This window comes from Talpa europaea (assembly GCF_964194135.1).
Source record: "Talpa europaea genome assembly, chromosome: 10".
Classification (NCBI taxonomy): domain Eukaryota; kingdom Metazoa; phylum Chordata; class Mammalia; order Eulipotyphla; family Talpidae; genus Talpa; species Talpa europaea.
Genome location: NC_140077.1, coordinates 111040823 through 111058192, shown reverse-complemented (window position 1 = coordinate 111058192; position 17370 = coordinate 111040823). Strand labels below are relative to the sequence as shown.

General features: G+C 37.1%; 1 protein-coding gene across 8 annotated transcripts in view; it reads right to left on the bottom strand.

Annotated features, from left to right (window-relative positions):
- INPP4B (inositol polyphosphate-4-phosphatase type II B) overlaps positions 1-17370 on the bottom strand; it is a gene marked incomplete at both ends in the record, with an annotated part of 278348 nt that overhangs the window by 97579 nt on the left and 163399 nt on the right. For 6 of the 8 annotated variants that reach the window (XM_084246367.1, XM_084246370.1, XM_084246366.1 and 3 more), the window contains 2 exons: positions 1172-1349; positions 14462-14570. In XM_084246367.1, coding sequence (XP_084102493.1) covers positions 1172-1349; positions 14462-14570 — 287 coding nt within the window. Of the gene's footprint in view, positions 1-1171; positions 1350-14461; positions 14619-17370 lie in introns of all 8 variants that reach the window. The other 2 variants (XM_084246365.1, XM_084246371.1) reach the window with 1 other exon arrangement.

Below are 17370 nucleotides of genomic sequence, written 5' to 3'. Positions count from 1 at the left end.
AACCCAGGCCAATATTTTCTTCCTTTCCTTAATGAAGCACCTGTTCTGTCATGGAAAGTTGCATTTTGAACTGGAACTCTTGGGTTTTAATTTTTCACTTTTTAATTTTTAGAAATTTCACTTGACTTTTCTAAGTAGTTATTAGCTAATTTTTGATGAAAATAGAAATGAATTTCATTCAATGAGAAAAAGAAAGAATGATGTACACTTTAAAATGTTTAAAAAAGTGCTAGCAATTATTATTATAAATGAGCATATCTGAATCAAAACTGTACACACATATTATAATAGCCAGCTTTATAGGACTCTATTTTCAGGGATGTGACTCACTGCTGTCACCTTTATCTAAAATGACACTGGTATGGGGAGGGGGAGAAAAGGGTGGAGGCCCTTTGATCTGTTTCTTCAAAGGCATATTTATCGGAAGTATCTCACAATAAATTGCCAAATGTCCTCGAATGCAGAGGTGGACGAGGAGAATATTGGAACTAGACGCTAGGATACCTGCTTTTACATTTAAAATCAAGTTACAATTTGTCTTTTTCCATCTTGGTTTCTCTCTCTCTTTAGGGACCCCAGCTAGTCAGGGAGTTGATGTTGGGGGTTCACCCCATGACAGAGCACCTTTCCTCTTTCACATACAGGTACTGCTCACCTTTAGAATAAGGCTTAGGCTCCATAGCATTCCAAAAAATTAACACTTTTAGAAATTTTTCCACCTCTCCTAGAAGGTAAGGTAGAACGCACACCAAAGCAGAGGAATTGGCTTATGCCACTGGGAAGAACCCACACAACACTCTGCTTTCCAGAGAAGGGGCATTCCTGCATGAAAATTAGGTGATCACTAGAGGAAAATAATTTTCAAAACCTAATTTATTCACTTAATAAGACCATGAACCAAAGAAAATGAACTATGTCAAGAGAAAGAGAAAATATATCTCAACAAATAACAGGTTTCATTTCCTACTAGGGAAAAAAATTAAAGCTCAGTAAGATCTGAGCAGAGAATGAGGCCAATTCATTTTGATCCTGTGGCAATACTTGGAAGCTCACTTTTTACCTAGTCTATTTTACATTTCCAGATGCTATGAAAGGCAATGTATGCAGAAAGCAACACCAGTGGGGATTTGGGTATTTCATTTCCCCCACTATCATGATGATTGGATCTTACTTTTTCTGAAAGCATCTTTAAAGAATTCTTCAAGCTGTCTGGAGAGTGCTGGCTTGCAGAATTAAGCAGGAGGTCTGCATGGGTTGCTATCAGAGGTTGTAGCTGATTGATGTTGCTGAGAACTTCTTTTGCTTTGGCTGTGTTTTCAGGTGAATAGTAAATAAACTGATATCCAGTACTGCAACAAGAAAGATAAATGCAAGTTATATCAAAAGCAGAAAGAATGTGCACCCCTTCAGAGCAGAACCCTAAATATTGTTACTTCCTATTGAATAACTATCTTGAGATTTTTTTTTTTCACAATATTATAAGAGTTTCTTAACTAAAATACCAAGACCTTTTTTAAGACTAGGTAAAATAAATCCAGTCCACACTCAGCCACTAGAAAGATTCTTTATGATTATGTATACCAAGCATTAGTATTGAAATAAATTAATATAACTAATAGTGAAGTTGAAGTCACATAGTATAAAGGGAAAAAGTACAAAGCTTATATTCAGACTGATCTATTTGTAAATCCTCCCTCTGTCACTTACTACACAGGTAATCTTAGGCAGTCTTCAGTTCCTCATCAAGGAAGGGGAATAATTATGCAAACAATTCTAAGGGATGGGTGAGATTCATGATTATTCATGTAAAGATAATGAAACAGTGCCTGACACAGAGCAAGTATTCACTAACTCTATCCTCTTTATCCCCCTATGATACTTGGGACAAAGGGGAATACATTTTAATAACAGAAATGGGGAGAAAATAAATTAATGGGGATAATATGGAGAATTTCATTAGATAGAAAAAGAACATATAGTCCGGAGGAGGGTCCCACATGGCGCGCAGACCTCTTCTGCCGCCCGCTGCTCCCCTCAGCAATGTGCTTCCGTCCTTCTGCCTGCTCTGCTCCCCACTCTGGCTCTGGTGAATTCTCTCACCCTCCCGCGCTTCTGACTGTACCCAGTGCATGTATAAACAAACAAACAAATAAATAAATAAAACATGCCTTTATTAAAAAAAAGAAAAGAAAAAGAAAAAGAACATATAGTGCATAAAAAAACACATTAGGTTATTTTATCACCATTCTTTTTGTTCCTTGTGGCTTTTTATTCAAGTTGTGAAAAAACTCTAAAATTGATTACTAAAGGATCATTGATTTTCATCATCATCATTTAGAATTGCTCGTGCATGTACAGGGATAAGGATTTATGAATGAAGGGATCTTTGGCCAGTCTCATTAGGAAAGACAAAGGAGGTTTTCCAACAGAAAAAGAAGAATTTCTAAACACAGGCCAAAAAGAGAGAAGTCAGTTTAGGTCCACACTGGCTCATATCACCGTCCATTTTAACCTTTGAAGCATTTTTCATTTTTCATCATACCTTGCAGCCTGTGTTGAATATTTAAATGTTAAACATTTTTGTTACCTTTATCAACTAAGTATTAAAATCTGCATAAATACATTTCTTATTTTGAAACATTTGAATTTAATAAGAAAAATTAACACCTGCTACACTCTCCCCTTGCCTTTATCCTACAGATTTTCAGGGGGAAAGTCTGAGTTTCTTCAGGGAGAAAATATTCTTTTGCAAACATATAATGGATAGTCCATTGTTATTTCTTTCTTTGTTTCCTTCCACAATAATGACATGTCTTGGTTGCTGAGTCTATTCAGAAGGTTGGATGGGAAGTCCATGGGGGCACAGGGTTGTGAAGCCTAAGAAACACGTTGCTAGTCTGAGACAAGCAGGAGAATTTGCTCTCAATTTTGTACTTGGAGACTTTAAACATCACAAGCAGGAGGTTAAAATAAAACATTCCTTAACTACTTATTATACACATTTTAATGTAAATTAAAGAAGACAACAATGGCAAGGAGGAGAAAGAAAACAACAGTCTTAGTCAGTTATCAATGTCTCTTTCTGCTCCTCTGATCTCACGGTAGTGTGTGCAAAGGCATTTAACAAAGAAATCATGATCTAATGTCCCCCTCACTCCTCTGTACTTGGACTGGACATAAAGTTCGATCCACAAGGGTCTTAGTCAATCAAACAACTCCTTGTTATTTGTGCAAAGAAAATGATTATTTACAGATATTGAAGTATCACAGGTGGGGATGGCTTTTGATGCCCAGCATCTCTGAGAGCTGAGAAGGGGACTTACTACAGACCCAACATATGGGAAATGCCTGGAGCAGCTGTTCTCTGATCTGTTTCCACTGATCTCTTCTGTCATTATGTTTGCTTTCTAGTGTCATCATATGAGTACTGACAGTCTTACACCATTTAGCTCTGGGAAAGCTGCAGCTCACAGGGCCATGGTCTTCCATCTTCCCTTCACATAACTGTCTGCTTTTCAAGTCTGTCATTCTAGGTCTCCCTACACTCCCTGCCAAGCATTCTTTTGATTCCTGACATCATTGTCTTCTTTCTTTCCCTAGAGCATACCTTCTTGGCAATTCACTGTTATTTTATTCCCATGCATTATCTACTTTCATTAATTTTTTCTACATATTTTTCACTCTGCAAATTTCCTCAAGTCTCCTCTCCTCTCCACTTGAATCTACTATATACATTTTCAAGATTTCTTTCTCATCATATGTACCCTAGATCAGCAACACTCAAATTTTAGCAGGTATAAGATTCATTTGAGGATGACATCAGAGCCTCGGTGTTTATTTTAAAATGCAGATTCCTTAGCAACACCAAGAGACTCTGCTTCGGTTGGTTGTCGCATTTGTAGCAAGCACATCAGGGAATTGTGATGCAGGTGGACAGCTGAGCATTTTGAGAGACACCTGATCTTATTGTTTTGACTGTGAGATCTTATCTAAACCCTTGATCATGACATATGATGACTGATAAAAGTCCCTTATTTCTACTTTAAATCAGTTTGAAGTTCCTTATCCTTAACTTTTTCTAAGTTTTGTAGTCTTATAAAAGCTATTTTGCAGTCCATCTTTATATTAAGCAATTACTTCTGCCCCCTTTTCATTACCAGTGTTGCCTCCCCTAACCTTTTTCATCATCCTTTCATCATTTTCCTCCCAATAAACTCCCTCTGTTCTTCTTTTCTCCCCACCCCCAACATTCTTGTGCCACCATCATGAGCTATAACCATAACTCCTGCCTCCTGTTCCCAAGTCAGCCCTGCAGAGCAGAGTTAGGTAGCAGGCATTGGTGCTTCTGATGAAGACTTTTAATGATGTGCTTCTTACCTAGTGAGGATGAAAGATTCATTTTCCACAATAAAAGCCAATGTTGGTGTCCAGGATGAAATAATATAGTATGGGAAAAAAAAATCACCACTCACAAAATAATTTTAAGTATACATAAATTTCATCTACCTATTCAATGACTTACTCTTTAAACATGTCATATATTTTAATAGTTATAGCTTTTTAAATGGAAAGTTAGGAGTATAATTTAATTTTTGAGATAAAATGAATATAGCTATACACTATTTTATAGTACACTGAAATTTAAAGTGAATCCAAACAGTTGAGGCAACTATTAATCAGATAAAACCAGAAGAGAGACAAAATATTTGTTTGGGTCAAAAATAAAGCATATAAATAATGTAGCCAACCATGAATAATTAAAATAGAAATTATTTTCATAATATGTTTCTATTGATGACAGAGTAAATTAAAATGCATATATATACGTACTTTACTACATATTTATATTATTTAATGTTTAGCTAGAATACACATGCATACTCATATATGTATATATGTATGTGCATTTTGTTACAAGAGGTATTATAGAGATATAGGAAAATAAAACATGTAGTGAAATAAAACTCAGTTGATAGACTTTAATTGCTAGTCAAAACGTAATTGAAACAAGGACTTCAGTTCTCCTGGTGTCTATTCCATCCTAGTCACTCTTTTCTTTGCTGGCCCTGTCATTTCTGATGCTCCAGTGCTGGCATTCTCTAAGGCTCAGTCTGTGGAACTCTTTTACCTTTTTTTTTTAATCAAATTATCCTTTCTAAGTAATCTCATTCAATTTAGTTGTTTAAACAGTTGAGTTGTGCTCATGATTGTCATTCCCATCTGTAGTTTAGACCTTTCCTCTAAACTTCAATGAAAATCAAGTCTCATCCTGATAGTCTCAACTTATGCAGACACAAGCTGAGCTCCTGAACTGCTCCCCATTTCCAACAACCCCTGCATATTCTGCACCCTCTCAGTTCAGGGCAAGTTCATTTATATGGTTTATGTTTCTTTTCTACTATTCTTACTTTTTGTACAATTTTCTGAATTTTTTTCCTTTTTTTCTTTTCTTTTTAAAAAATATTTATTTATTTATTTATACAAGCACTGGGTACAGTCAGAAGTGCAGGAGGGTGGGAGAATTCACCAGAGCCAGAGAGGAGAGCAGAGCAGGCAGACCCACAACGAAGTACACTGCTGAGGGGAGCAGAGGGCACAGCAGGAGGTCTGTGCGCCAATTATTTATTTATATTTTTTTAAGATTTATTTATTTATGCATACAAGAGCTGGGGTACAGGCCAGAGGCACAGGGGGTGAGAGGATTCACCAGAGACAGAGTGAGGAGCTGAACAGGCAGACTGACTGCAATACACTGCTGAGGGGAATAGCGGGCGAGTCAGGAGAGGTCTGCTGCACCATGTGGGTTGTTACCTGGCTGGCTGGGGATCAAAATTGTGCTGCAGAGGTTGCGGATTGCTTCATAAGTTGCATCTCAACTCCTTGCGCCACCAGGGAGGCTCTTATCCCACTTTTTAACCTGCAAGTCCTCATATGCAATTTCTTGACCATTAAGATCTCTTTTCTATATATACCCTTTTTAGCCCCATTTGCCCTAATAAAAATGGTAATGGAGTGATGGAAAAATAGAGATGAGAGGTGATAAACATCAAGAAAGTGAAAGGGTAGGAAAAAATAAGGGGGGAGGGACCCAGCCAGGAGCGGAGATTGACAAGCCTGGTTAAAAATGCTGTAGCCACATGCCTCTGCCACTGTGGCAGAACTGAATCTCCAGAGAGAAATCTAAGGACTATTTCCACTTATTTTCCCCCAACTCAAGCACTATAACGACCTCTTGGTACAATAACGACCTCTTGAATCCAGAGGGAGGGATGACATGCACTCAGCTCTAACTGAGAAAAAAACCATATGGGTAATAAATGAAAATTTACACCTTAGTGCACTTGAATATACCCTTCTGGTTTCACAGGGTTTAACAATGTGCTGCATGACATTGTGGAAAGTAAAAAGCTCACCTGCTAGTTCCCCTGCATCCTTTCCATGCTTTTGCCAGAAGTGTGATTCAGAGAAAAGAAACTAGAAGGAAGCAAGTATTTGTTTTGTTTACCTCCTATAGATTTCACCTATATAATTAAAGAGGTTCTTTGATTTAAGTTTAAATTGATATCTACCTTTAAAATGAGTCTTAAAAATACTGGTTTCAGGGCCTCCCCGGTGGCGCAGCGGGCTGCGGGCAGCTCTGTGAAGCTGTCCGCAGCCTCTGCAGCTCGGGTTAGATTCCCAGCCAGCCAGGGAGATTCCCACATGGCACAGCAGACCTCTCCTGTTGCACCCGCTGCTCCCCTCAGCAGTGTATTACTGTCAGTCTGCCTGTTCTGCTCCCAGCTCTGTCTCTGGTGCATCCTCTCACCCTCCTGTGCCTCTGGCCTGTACCCCAGCTCTTGTATAAAAATAAATAAATCTTTAAAAAAAATACCGGTTTCATAGAAATTTTAGAATGAGAGTGGTTTGAACAAAGTTTGATGTTAATTAAGAGAAAAGAAACTTAAAATTCATTTCAGTTCAACCTTCCCTTAAAGAGAATTTGCCTTTTGGTTTTGATCACAATGGTTCCACTATCTATCCCCAGTTTATGCATATCTTTTCTCAGCTCTCTCTTGCCCTAATAAATTTTTTTATAAGTATAATAATGTGACCTAAAATGTTAAAAGTCCAATGTGTTTTCACTTCCTTTTATTGTCTATTTCCATTGTTCTCTGAATTCACTTGCCCTGATTTCCTTCACCAAATCCCAGGGTCTGGTCAATTCTATTGCTGCTTAGTTTGCCCTCTGTTCATTCCATGCTGAAGATATGATGGGGTAACACCCAAACCAGGCCCTCTTATTTCCTCCCATCTCAAAATCTAGACCGTATCCATCCAGGTGCCTAATCAAAATACACAGTGAGATATGGTACAAACAATAGAATCTATTTGCAAATACAAACAGATTTGCAAAAGAGAACTCTCACTTAATTGCAAATGGGCATTACCTTTTGGGGGTAATAGAAGTGTCTGAAAATTGGACAATGAAGATGCCTATATAACGCACGCCTACCAATAAATTTGATATTTTTGTGGAAGGTCTCTAATAAAGTCAATAATTTAGACTGTATAAATTAAATTAATAATCCAAATATCTCCTTCATTCCCTCCCCATTTTAGTAATTAAAAATCATTGGATCTATACTAGAGATCTAGCATTATATATACTAAATGCCTTTAAGGGATTTCTAAAATTTTAATCATCAGGAAAACTCTCGGAGAGCAAATATTATTCCATTATACAAATACCGAAGTTGAAGCCTGGATAGATTAAGTAACTTGGCCTGGGCACACACCTAGAATAGATGGTAGAACCATGACTCAAATTATTATAGGTCTTAATTATTACACACAGTTTGAACTCTTAACTATGTTTTACTACCTCTTAAACCTGCTATTGACTCATTCTAAATTTGGAAAAAAAATTGTAACATATTTTATTTAGGAACATAATGGTTGGTACAGCCAATAATATTAAAATATAATTGAAGAAGTTGTCATCTCCTAATTAAAACAACGCTCATTAAGAGAAGATATATGATTCTATTTTATAACATAACTAAAGAAATAATTTAGGCTAAAGAAATAATTTGAAAATCATCTTGCAGTTAAATTGCTTTCAATACATATTGAATGACCATTGCTCAGTCAAGGCATCAAGAAAGCAAAAGCTAAGAGATAATCAGTGGTTGATGCCTGTCCTCTAAATGCCACAGTCCGGGCTGGTAGCCAAGAAGAAGAAAAAGCTCAGAGCTTTTTTATGCTCAGTCTCTTTCCCATAAGACTTTGTGCCATGAGGTTTGAACTTTTTGCACAGGCAATTCCCTCCCCCTCTCTACCTCCCCTGCCGGGAGCCATGGTTTTAGCCACTGGGGTGGTCAGACGCCATTTAAAGGTGATGTGAAAGGGAGTCACTCTGCCTCCAAGTTTTCCAGGTATTTTTGTAGCTGGAGATTGTTGTTCATGTTACCTAGTGTTCCATATTTGCTGGACGTAGAAATGGCAAAAAGGTTCAAAGACATTTGTCTCATTCTACAACTAGGAAACCAGAGAAGTCAGAAAACACAACTATCTTAAAGGAAATAGAACTGTCTGTGTTTGTACCACCCTAAGTAAACTTATCCTGTCCAAAACATCCACTGATGCATCTAGACTGGTGCCTTCTTTGTGTTTATAACTTCATGTCTTCTCTTTGGTACATTTTTAAATATGCATCTCCTCATATACCTCAAAACCCACATGCTAACTGAGATGTCTGCATTGTGTTCTACTTTAGTGGTGAAGAATAGTTTGCTTATTCATTCTTTCAAGATTTTTCCTGCCTTTTACTAGGATGAATATAATCTATGAAGATCTTTGAAAAATTCACTCTTTTCTTTTCCTGTAGGTATATATCTAAAATAATGGTTCCTGAGGTATATTTGCAAAGGATATGGATAGAGAGCCAGTAAGGCTAAAGTCTTAGAACTATTTTTACTGACTGTTATACAGAGCAATTTTGGGCAGACCAAAGCTTATCTAAGGGCAAAGCACCACCTCAATTCATGCTTTTTTAAATAGTACAGATAAAGTAATTTACTTTTAAAATTATATTCTTATAAAGACCTAGAAATTGAATACAACATTTTTTTTAAAATTTTTATCTGGTATTTAGATTTAGCAAAATCAATTCCTAGAGAGGTCATCCATAAGCTAACACTGTTCATTACTAAAAGCATGCTTTGTACAAATCCTAGAAACGTGATGTAGAACTGAAGTTTTCAGAGGGGGAGTTTGAGGGGTAGATAGGGCAAATGGCACGAGGGTCTAATGGACTACAGTGGATGACTCTGGATGCCTTGGTGGTAGATGTGATGTTGTAACATATAGAAAAGGTGTGAACCTGTACCCATAAAACATATAAAGTGCTGTAAATCATTGCTATCTCAATAAAAATAATATAACTGAAAAATAAAAATAAAGAAAGAGCATCTGGTTTGTGTTGAACATCTACCGATTGTGTGAGGGAGAATGAGTAGAGAAGAACAGAAGTCTAGGGACAGACTGCTTTTCGCCTCTGGCTCTGTCATTAGCGATACAGTCCTTGGGCCTTAGCAGTCTCCTCACTGAAACAAAATGGGCAATGTGTGCTTTCTGAGATCCCCTGTGAATTATAAATATTTAAAAGATTTTTAAAATGTGAACAAAAATGTAGACTCAACAAAATGATTGGTTTCCCAAATTTTTTTTCCTACTGGACAACTGATCTTATCAAATAAGCAATGTTGCAAATGGGTTCTTTGCATCACCTTTCCCAGAGACCTTGCCATTTACCCAATTACACGAACTAGAAACCTAAGATTCTTTCAACCCTACTCAGTCTCTCTCATCCAGTTGGATTTCAATCCTGTTAAAGTTTCCTTAAGGTCTTCAACACCATAGTTAGTTGCTCAATTCCTCTCACTGTCACAGTTATATGGTCTGATAGTGTTTGCCCTTCTTCAGTTCTGTTCACTGCCACTCAAAATGCAAATTTCATGCTGTTGATAATCCTACAAACATCTGTCAATGAGTCCTCACAACCTATAGGAGAAGCTGCCATTCTTATATCCTTATGCACGTCCACACATGCACGCACCACAGGTTATTCTATGTTCCTGGAGTTTCAGAGCCAATCTGCAGCAAATAGCTCCCCCGTATCAGGGCTACACAGAAGCCAGAGTATTCCTTGATTCCTCTGGACTTTTTTTTGGACTCCAAATAAACATGAAAAATGCAAAAACTGCCAAGCCTCCAATGTATCTCTATAACCATCACTCTCTTCTCTCTTTATCCCTACTGACCCCACCCTAATTCAAGTCATCTTTCCCCTCCATCAAGGTCACTGGAGTAACTACTTAACACAAGCCTCCATGACAGGGAAGGGGACACTGGCACAGTTCAGGTAAGTTCCATGTAATGAAGACTGGGCATCCACACTACTTTTCTATTGATACACCATCAAGTGAATGATTTTCTGTGACACAGATTCCAAATTTACATTTTTTAAGTTAGCATGTTACTGTAATCTGCCAAAGAATGAGATAACCCAGATCTAGATCAAGAGTCCTAGAAAATATAGTATTTTTTATTTGATTGCAATTTATTTGTAAGTGATGTTCTTCCTTTTCTGTTGTTTGCTGTCTTTAGAATTATGGATCCTAAATACTTAAATTAATAGAAAGCTTTAAATAATATGCTGGAAATCTCTCAATGTTTAATATGAGAATGAAAGTTCTTCCTTGGATTGAATGCAGACTAATTGAGATGACAACTTGCTGCATCATGGTTCCAAACATTGTCTTAGTTTACAGTGAAGGAGAAAAGCAAGTCTTGATTTATAGAAAATAACTCCTCAAGCCACTTAATTTTCATATCTAGCTTTTTAAGTAAGCAGATAAAATGGTTTCTTCTTGTATTTTGCATATGAGAGTTAACATTTTATCATATAGTCTTAATCTTCATGTGGATTTACTTCTCTTCTGAGATAAAACCCGAATTCATATCTTAACAAGTGTGTGAAATTAAAAATTTAATTGCAAAGTGAAATTATCCAAAATATCTTCCTGAGCAATAGTGATGATATATTTAATAAGATTCTCTTCAAAAAAAATCTCAAGATTTTTACTACTCTTTTTTTTTTTTTCAATTGTACTATTTTTTTTTTGCGGTAACATTGGCTTACAACACTATGTGTGATTTAGGAGTATAGGGTCACACCTCAGGTGTGAATCAGCACACCATGCTCACCACCAAGCACTAGTAATCCTCCACCACAACCCAATGGGCCCCCTCCCGCTTTGCGTCTTACCCCACCCTCCCCCTCAGGTAGTCTCAATTACGCAGTCAGGTTTCACGGGTTTGTTTTGCTATAATTTGGTTTGTTCCCTCGTGTGGTGTCTTTATATTCTACCTATGATGAAATCATCTGCTATTTTAATTGCTCTTTCTAACAGTCTAATGATTTGAAAAGAAATCACTGTCATGCAAATAAGAAAACTGAAAGTTGAGGTCAGTGACTTTCTGAAATACCACAATTAAGATTGTGCTTTATTATTTTCAGACACTCTTCACCAAATTTATTGTCACTATAAATTCTAGGATCATTTAGCAAACTTTTTTTTTCATTTACAATTAAACAAGTTATTTTCCTAAAGAAAAGTTTAATATTTAAGGGTCATGAACTGCCCCACCATGCACAATTCTTCTTACTTGAGTTTCATATCATACTTTGCTTCACAAGCTTTTGGGTCAGTTAGTGGAAGAGTGTCTACAGCTGTCAAATGTTAACATCACCACCACACTGCTAACATTGAATCTGATTTTAGGTTGGCTATTTTAATAAAATAGAACACATGAAATGTTATTTCCCCTTCTCTGTGAGGTAAAGGGAGATACTAACATTCCAACAGCTGACAAACAACTGTGTGGAATGCCTACAAGACATTTCACAAATGCCTATATTTGTTCCCTATTTCCACAAACATTCCCTGTATTTGTGTTACCTAATTCAGTAGCAGTGATCTCTTCAGGCAGAGTAATATCTTCTCCCTCTACAACTAACACAGGCAGTTCTTTTACTTCTTCTACTCCCTCCCTCAGATACTTAGTCATTCAACAAACACTTGTCAGTCAGTTGCTGGGAATACTGTGGTGAACCAGATACATATGGTCCATCCCTCAGAGAACACACTGGAGGCTACCCACAGGATGGTCTAGCCGAGGCCTCCACATGGTGCTGAAACTGAGGAAGTGAACATGGGGGGAAGAGGTGACAGTGTGTGTGTAAGCGATGAATGTATTGTGTGCCTTGTACTGTGACCTCAAGGCAAGAAACAGGTAAGGAACGTTGAAAATTATGAAATCACAAGGCTGCATTCGTCTTTTAGAACTATTACTCTAACCAAGGTGAGAAATACAGACTGGATGAGAGACAGCCCTGAAAGGAGAGTAATAAAGAGAATATTTTGAAGACGGTAATTCCGTAGGTTACAATTACCCTAAACGATAATATTTTGTTGAAATGAATGACTTTGTTAGAAATAAGAAGGAAGAACTGACAGAACTGATTTTTTTTCTTGGAATTGGAAACAAGGGGAGGAAAATAGTCAAGATCTCCAGGTTTCTAAGTTGAAATCTGGGTGGATCATGGTGCCTTTTACTAAGCTACCGGAGGAGAGGGTGGAGGAAGGGGCAAATGGGGAAGAAGGCCCAATGGACCAGAGTGGAGGGTTATGGGAGCTTTGGGTATGGTGGGTATGGTATAGTGACATATATTTGTAGAGGTGTGAACCTATACCCCTAAAACATACACAGTGTTATAAATGCATTTTACCTCAATAATTATATTTTAAAAAGAAAAGAAATGACTAAGAGAAGTCTGAAGGGCCAGGGGTGAGATATTGCTTAATAGGTTAACTCTGAGGTATTTGGAAGATACGATTAATGAGTAACTGACTGATAAATGGTTGTAAATATATGTGTGGACCTCACCAGCCATGCCAGGCTGCTCATAGATGGTGTCTGAATAGATGGTGTCTGAAGCCCAGTGCTCAAGAATGTAATGGGTAATTATCCCCTTTGTGTATGTGATGCAACTTTTTTGGAGATCAATATAACAGTATCTCTAAAATTTAACCATGACTTAATTAAGAATTCTAATTGTAGGAATTTGTTCAAAGCAAAGACAAATCTATGGACATGAGAATAAAGGTATACCTTGCAAACACAGGGGATTATAACAAAAAATCAGAAACAATCTAAATGACCATAAGTAGTGTATCAGTTAGATAATTATGGTACATTCAGTCAATACAATCTTACCTAAGATTGTAGAAAAAAATGAGGCCTACAGGCATTGAAATGAGAAGTTGTCAGAAGATATTTTTTGAGTGAAAGGAAAAAAAACACTTGTTTATGTATTTTACATAGATAATAGCAAATCTCTTTTAAGCTTTCAGAATAAGGCTGAACGTTATGAACTTGGACTGTTATAAACATTGGGTATATATGAAGCCATCAAATCTTCTTAACAACCTTGTGAGATAAACGATGTTATTTTTACTTTATCTCTTTACTTTATGAAAGAGGAAACTAAGGCACAGGGAAGTAAGAAAATTTGGCTAAGTAAAAGGCTCATAAATTCCAGAGCCAGGACTCAAATCCATGGAAGAAGGGAAGTCTATCCAGCTGCACTGTCATTGCTGGTTCCACTTTACAATTGCCTAATGAGTTTGAGATTCTTTAAGCCAAAATTTCAAGTAAATGAGTTGCAATACATTTCATCTTTACCAGATATTCCTTTATGTAAATTTTCTTCCTTCCCATGACAAACCAATTGAGCTTCTGCATGTTTTTCATCATAAGGCTCATTTTTCAAGAATTATCTGTGTCACCGTTCCTGTCTCCAATCTCTAATCTCTGCTTCATCTGTCTTCTCCCAGCACTATTTATTTACATCTCTATTGGCAGTTCTCAACCCTGGTTACACATTAGTCTCACCTGAGAAGCTTTTAAAACCACCAATCCCGGGGCCCCATTCCCAGAGAAATTCACTTAATTTGTCTGCTGTGATATTCTGGCACAGATAAAATGTTTGAAAGTTCCAAATATGATTTTCATTTGCAAGCATGACTGAGAACCCCATGCTATCTAACATGGATCCTGTTGCATTGTATTTGTGAAACATGGATCCTGTTGCATTGGAGTTTGCTATACCTTGAAGTCAGAGTCTCTGACTCACTTGTGAATTCATTGCCTTGTTTCCTATATGTCCCACTTAGGATTCCAGAAAAGATTTTCTATACCAGTTCAGGGCTGCTGTATGAGCAACACACTCAGGTATTTCACTTATTCTAATTTAATTCTGATCAAGCATTTTTGGGAAGTTCAACAACTTTGTTTACATGTAGAAGCTATAGGCTGACTTTCGATGTCATTGACATATTTTGTCATCACTTACTTTCTTCTTTCCATCTCAAATCTATGGAGAAGTTTCCGAAGACCACCATTCTTAAATCCCTGAAAATGGGCGGCGGGGGCTCCCACTGTGATCACGTCGTAGAGAGCATCTGGAACAGGAAGGGACAAGGAGGTGAACACCTTCCCACATTCATTTCCTGCCCGCTGTTTGCACTGAAGCATACACACACCGTGGGAAGGTTGAGAAATTGTTCTTTTTAATTTTGCAGGAATCACTATGAACTCACATCTCAAGGGGGCAAGAGGAGCTAATCAATCTCTCTAAAAGCCACCTGTGCACCTAAACAAGTTTTAATATTTCCTTGATTTATGACTACATCTTAATTATATGCTACTGTGTAGAACAGTATGTTCTCTCATTCTTCTATATACTTACTGTGATAACAAGCTAATTGGTCTTTTGTGTATTTTACTTTATTGAGTTTTGCATCATTTAATTCACAATCACATTGAAATGCAACAATAATGAACAATCTCTCAACCAAAATTTACAGAGAAAAAAGCCAAATTGTTAATGCATTTTGACTCAAGGGCAGAATAGTATCAGTGCATTTTTTTTTAATAAAAATCTATATGGAGCTGTTTCCTGCTTGTGTACTAAATCTTACACAATTTTGAATGTATGCTTTTGCAATTTCCTTAGGTGACAAAAAGAATACACAAAATATCTCCTAATCTATTTTCCAGCAAGATGCTGTTTCCTTAATAAAAAATCCATACATTTAAATTGAAATTCAATCCTTTGATCTTGAAAAAATATCAAGTTTGATACATATTAAGTCTATGGCTATAAAACATGCTATCATTTTTACATTCTAATGAAAAGTATCCCCATAAAAAGGAAGAAGAGTGAATGCCTTCTTGTTAAACTACATTTTATTTGAGAAACCTAATTTCATAGTAGATCCTTTTCAAATTGATTTTGGTATTGACACATTGGTGGTTTTTCAGATCTCATTTACAGGAACAACATAAATTATTTTATTAGCTTTAGGTAAACGCCATAACTTCATAGTGGACCAGTCCAAATGAACCTGAAAGATTTTCTTAATATAAAATGTCCTCAAGTAAAAGACTTCAGCAGCATGCAGAGAATTCAAGGTCACACACACACACAAAAGAAAACCCCACAATACAACCTAAACCAACTCATCAAGAAGGTAAATGCTGAACAATTACTTAATAGATAGGTGGGGAGGGAATCTTTTGTCCTTTTCAAAAGTCATTCATAAACTAAAAGGTTTTCTTAAAATAGGAGAATATTACACTAAACCTAAAACAAAACCTAAGCATTTTTTTTGTTTAGATATTTTAAATTTCAACCTAAGGCTAAGAAAAGGGTGTGTCTGTGGATTAATGCAAATTGCAGACATGCATCTGTTTTATTTTGTGGAAAGCATGTCACAGCTTTCTCAAATAGTCCTGATAAAACCCTAAGGCAAATTCAAGTTCACCTTTATTTATCTGATGAGTAGCCCAGGGGCCTGGGGAAGTCATTTTCGTTGTCTAAAGCCCCAAAGATTTATATCCAGGGTCTGCTTATTGTCCTGCAGGGGTGGAGAGTCAGGGGTTTAAGTGACTGACTGGAACCTGAGTCCCTGGCTCTGAATTCTGTGCCACTGTGTGGTATTGAAAAAAGTAATTAACCTCTCTGTGGCTCAGTTTCCCCGGGTAGAAAATGGATTTGGAAGCGGTTAAAAGTGGCAAGGTTTCAGTAAGTCTTCTCTATAAACATTTTCCCTATAAGAAGTATTCCTACCAAATGTACAAAAAGGTGATAGCTTAGCCTTGGCTAAGCATTACGTCTCCACAAAAGTACTTTTCAGTCTGAAAAGGAGTGATACTAGGGTTAGTCACACTGAGAGTCATTTCCTGTGCTAACTTCAACTACATGTAAAAGGAAATGCCATCCTGACAGTGCAGCGAAATATGTGGCATTTCTGCTGAAACCTGGCCCACCAGCAACACCAACAAGGCACGGAGGTAACTAAAACTGCATCAGACTGTCCCACCAAGCCCAAAGTAAATGCATTTCTAACCCTGTTGAAAAAAAATGTAGACTCCCCAACTTGATCCAAACAATCCTGAGGCCTGTCAATGCCCCCAGCCAGCAGGGAAGAATGAGAGAAGGGAAACCTTGAGTAGAAAGAGCACAGTCTTAATTGACGGAGGTTAAATTATCTTCTGCAAAATTTGTAAGAACATTAACCACAAACATGTGGCTAGAGCTCCTTGAAGAGCCTTACAAGGGGCCCACCCACAAGAGAGCCCCTGAACTGAAGCTTTCTTAGCTCCATGAAGAATCTGTCTCTGCAGTTCACCTATAGTTTCATCATCTTCCAAAGCAGGAACAGAAATGTCCTCTGTATCCATCCGCCTCACTGACTGAGGAATTCTAACATCTATAAGAAGCCAAGAAAGTCTGTAGCAGCAGGTAAAGGAAGAGATGCAAGTAGCTCACTCTCCACTTATCTTAATAAAGAGCTGATTATTTACTTATTTCCTTCTTGAAAAGAAATCTCTGTGTCTTCTTCTTTGATATTTTATAACTCAAAAGTTTTCTTCAACCTTGTACAAATGGCATAGTACACACCATAATAGGGCAGTGAAGTTCAAGTTGCTGCATCTCATCAAACTGAAGATACTAGGTTGGCTTAAAATTTAATAATAGAGCTGTCTTGTGGTCTTTTAAAAGCTATTTAATAATAGAAATGAGGTAATAAGCCTATTTTCCCCAGAATATTGCTTTAAAATTCCTATAACTGCAAAAATAGTGCTAATGAAAGAAATGTAGACACGCTGATCTCATATCAAGGAACGATTTAAGCATAAGCCTTGACATCAAAATGTCCACAAAAGGACATTGACATAAATGACAAAGACAATAGG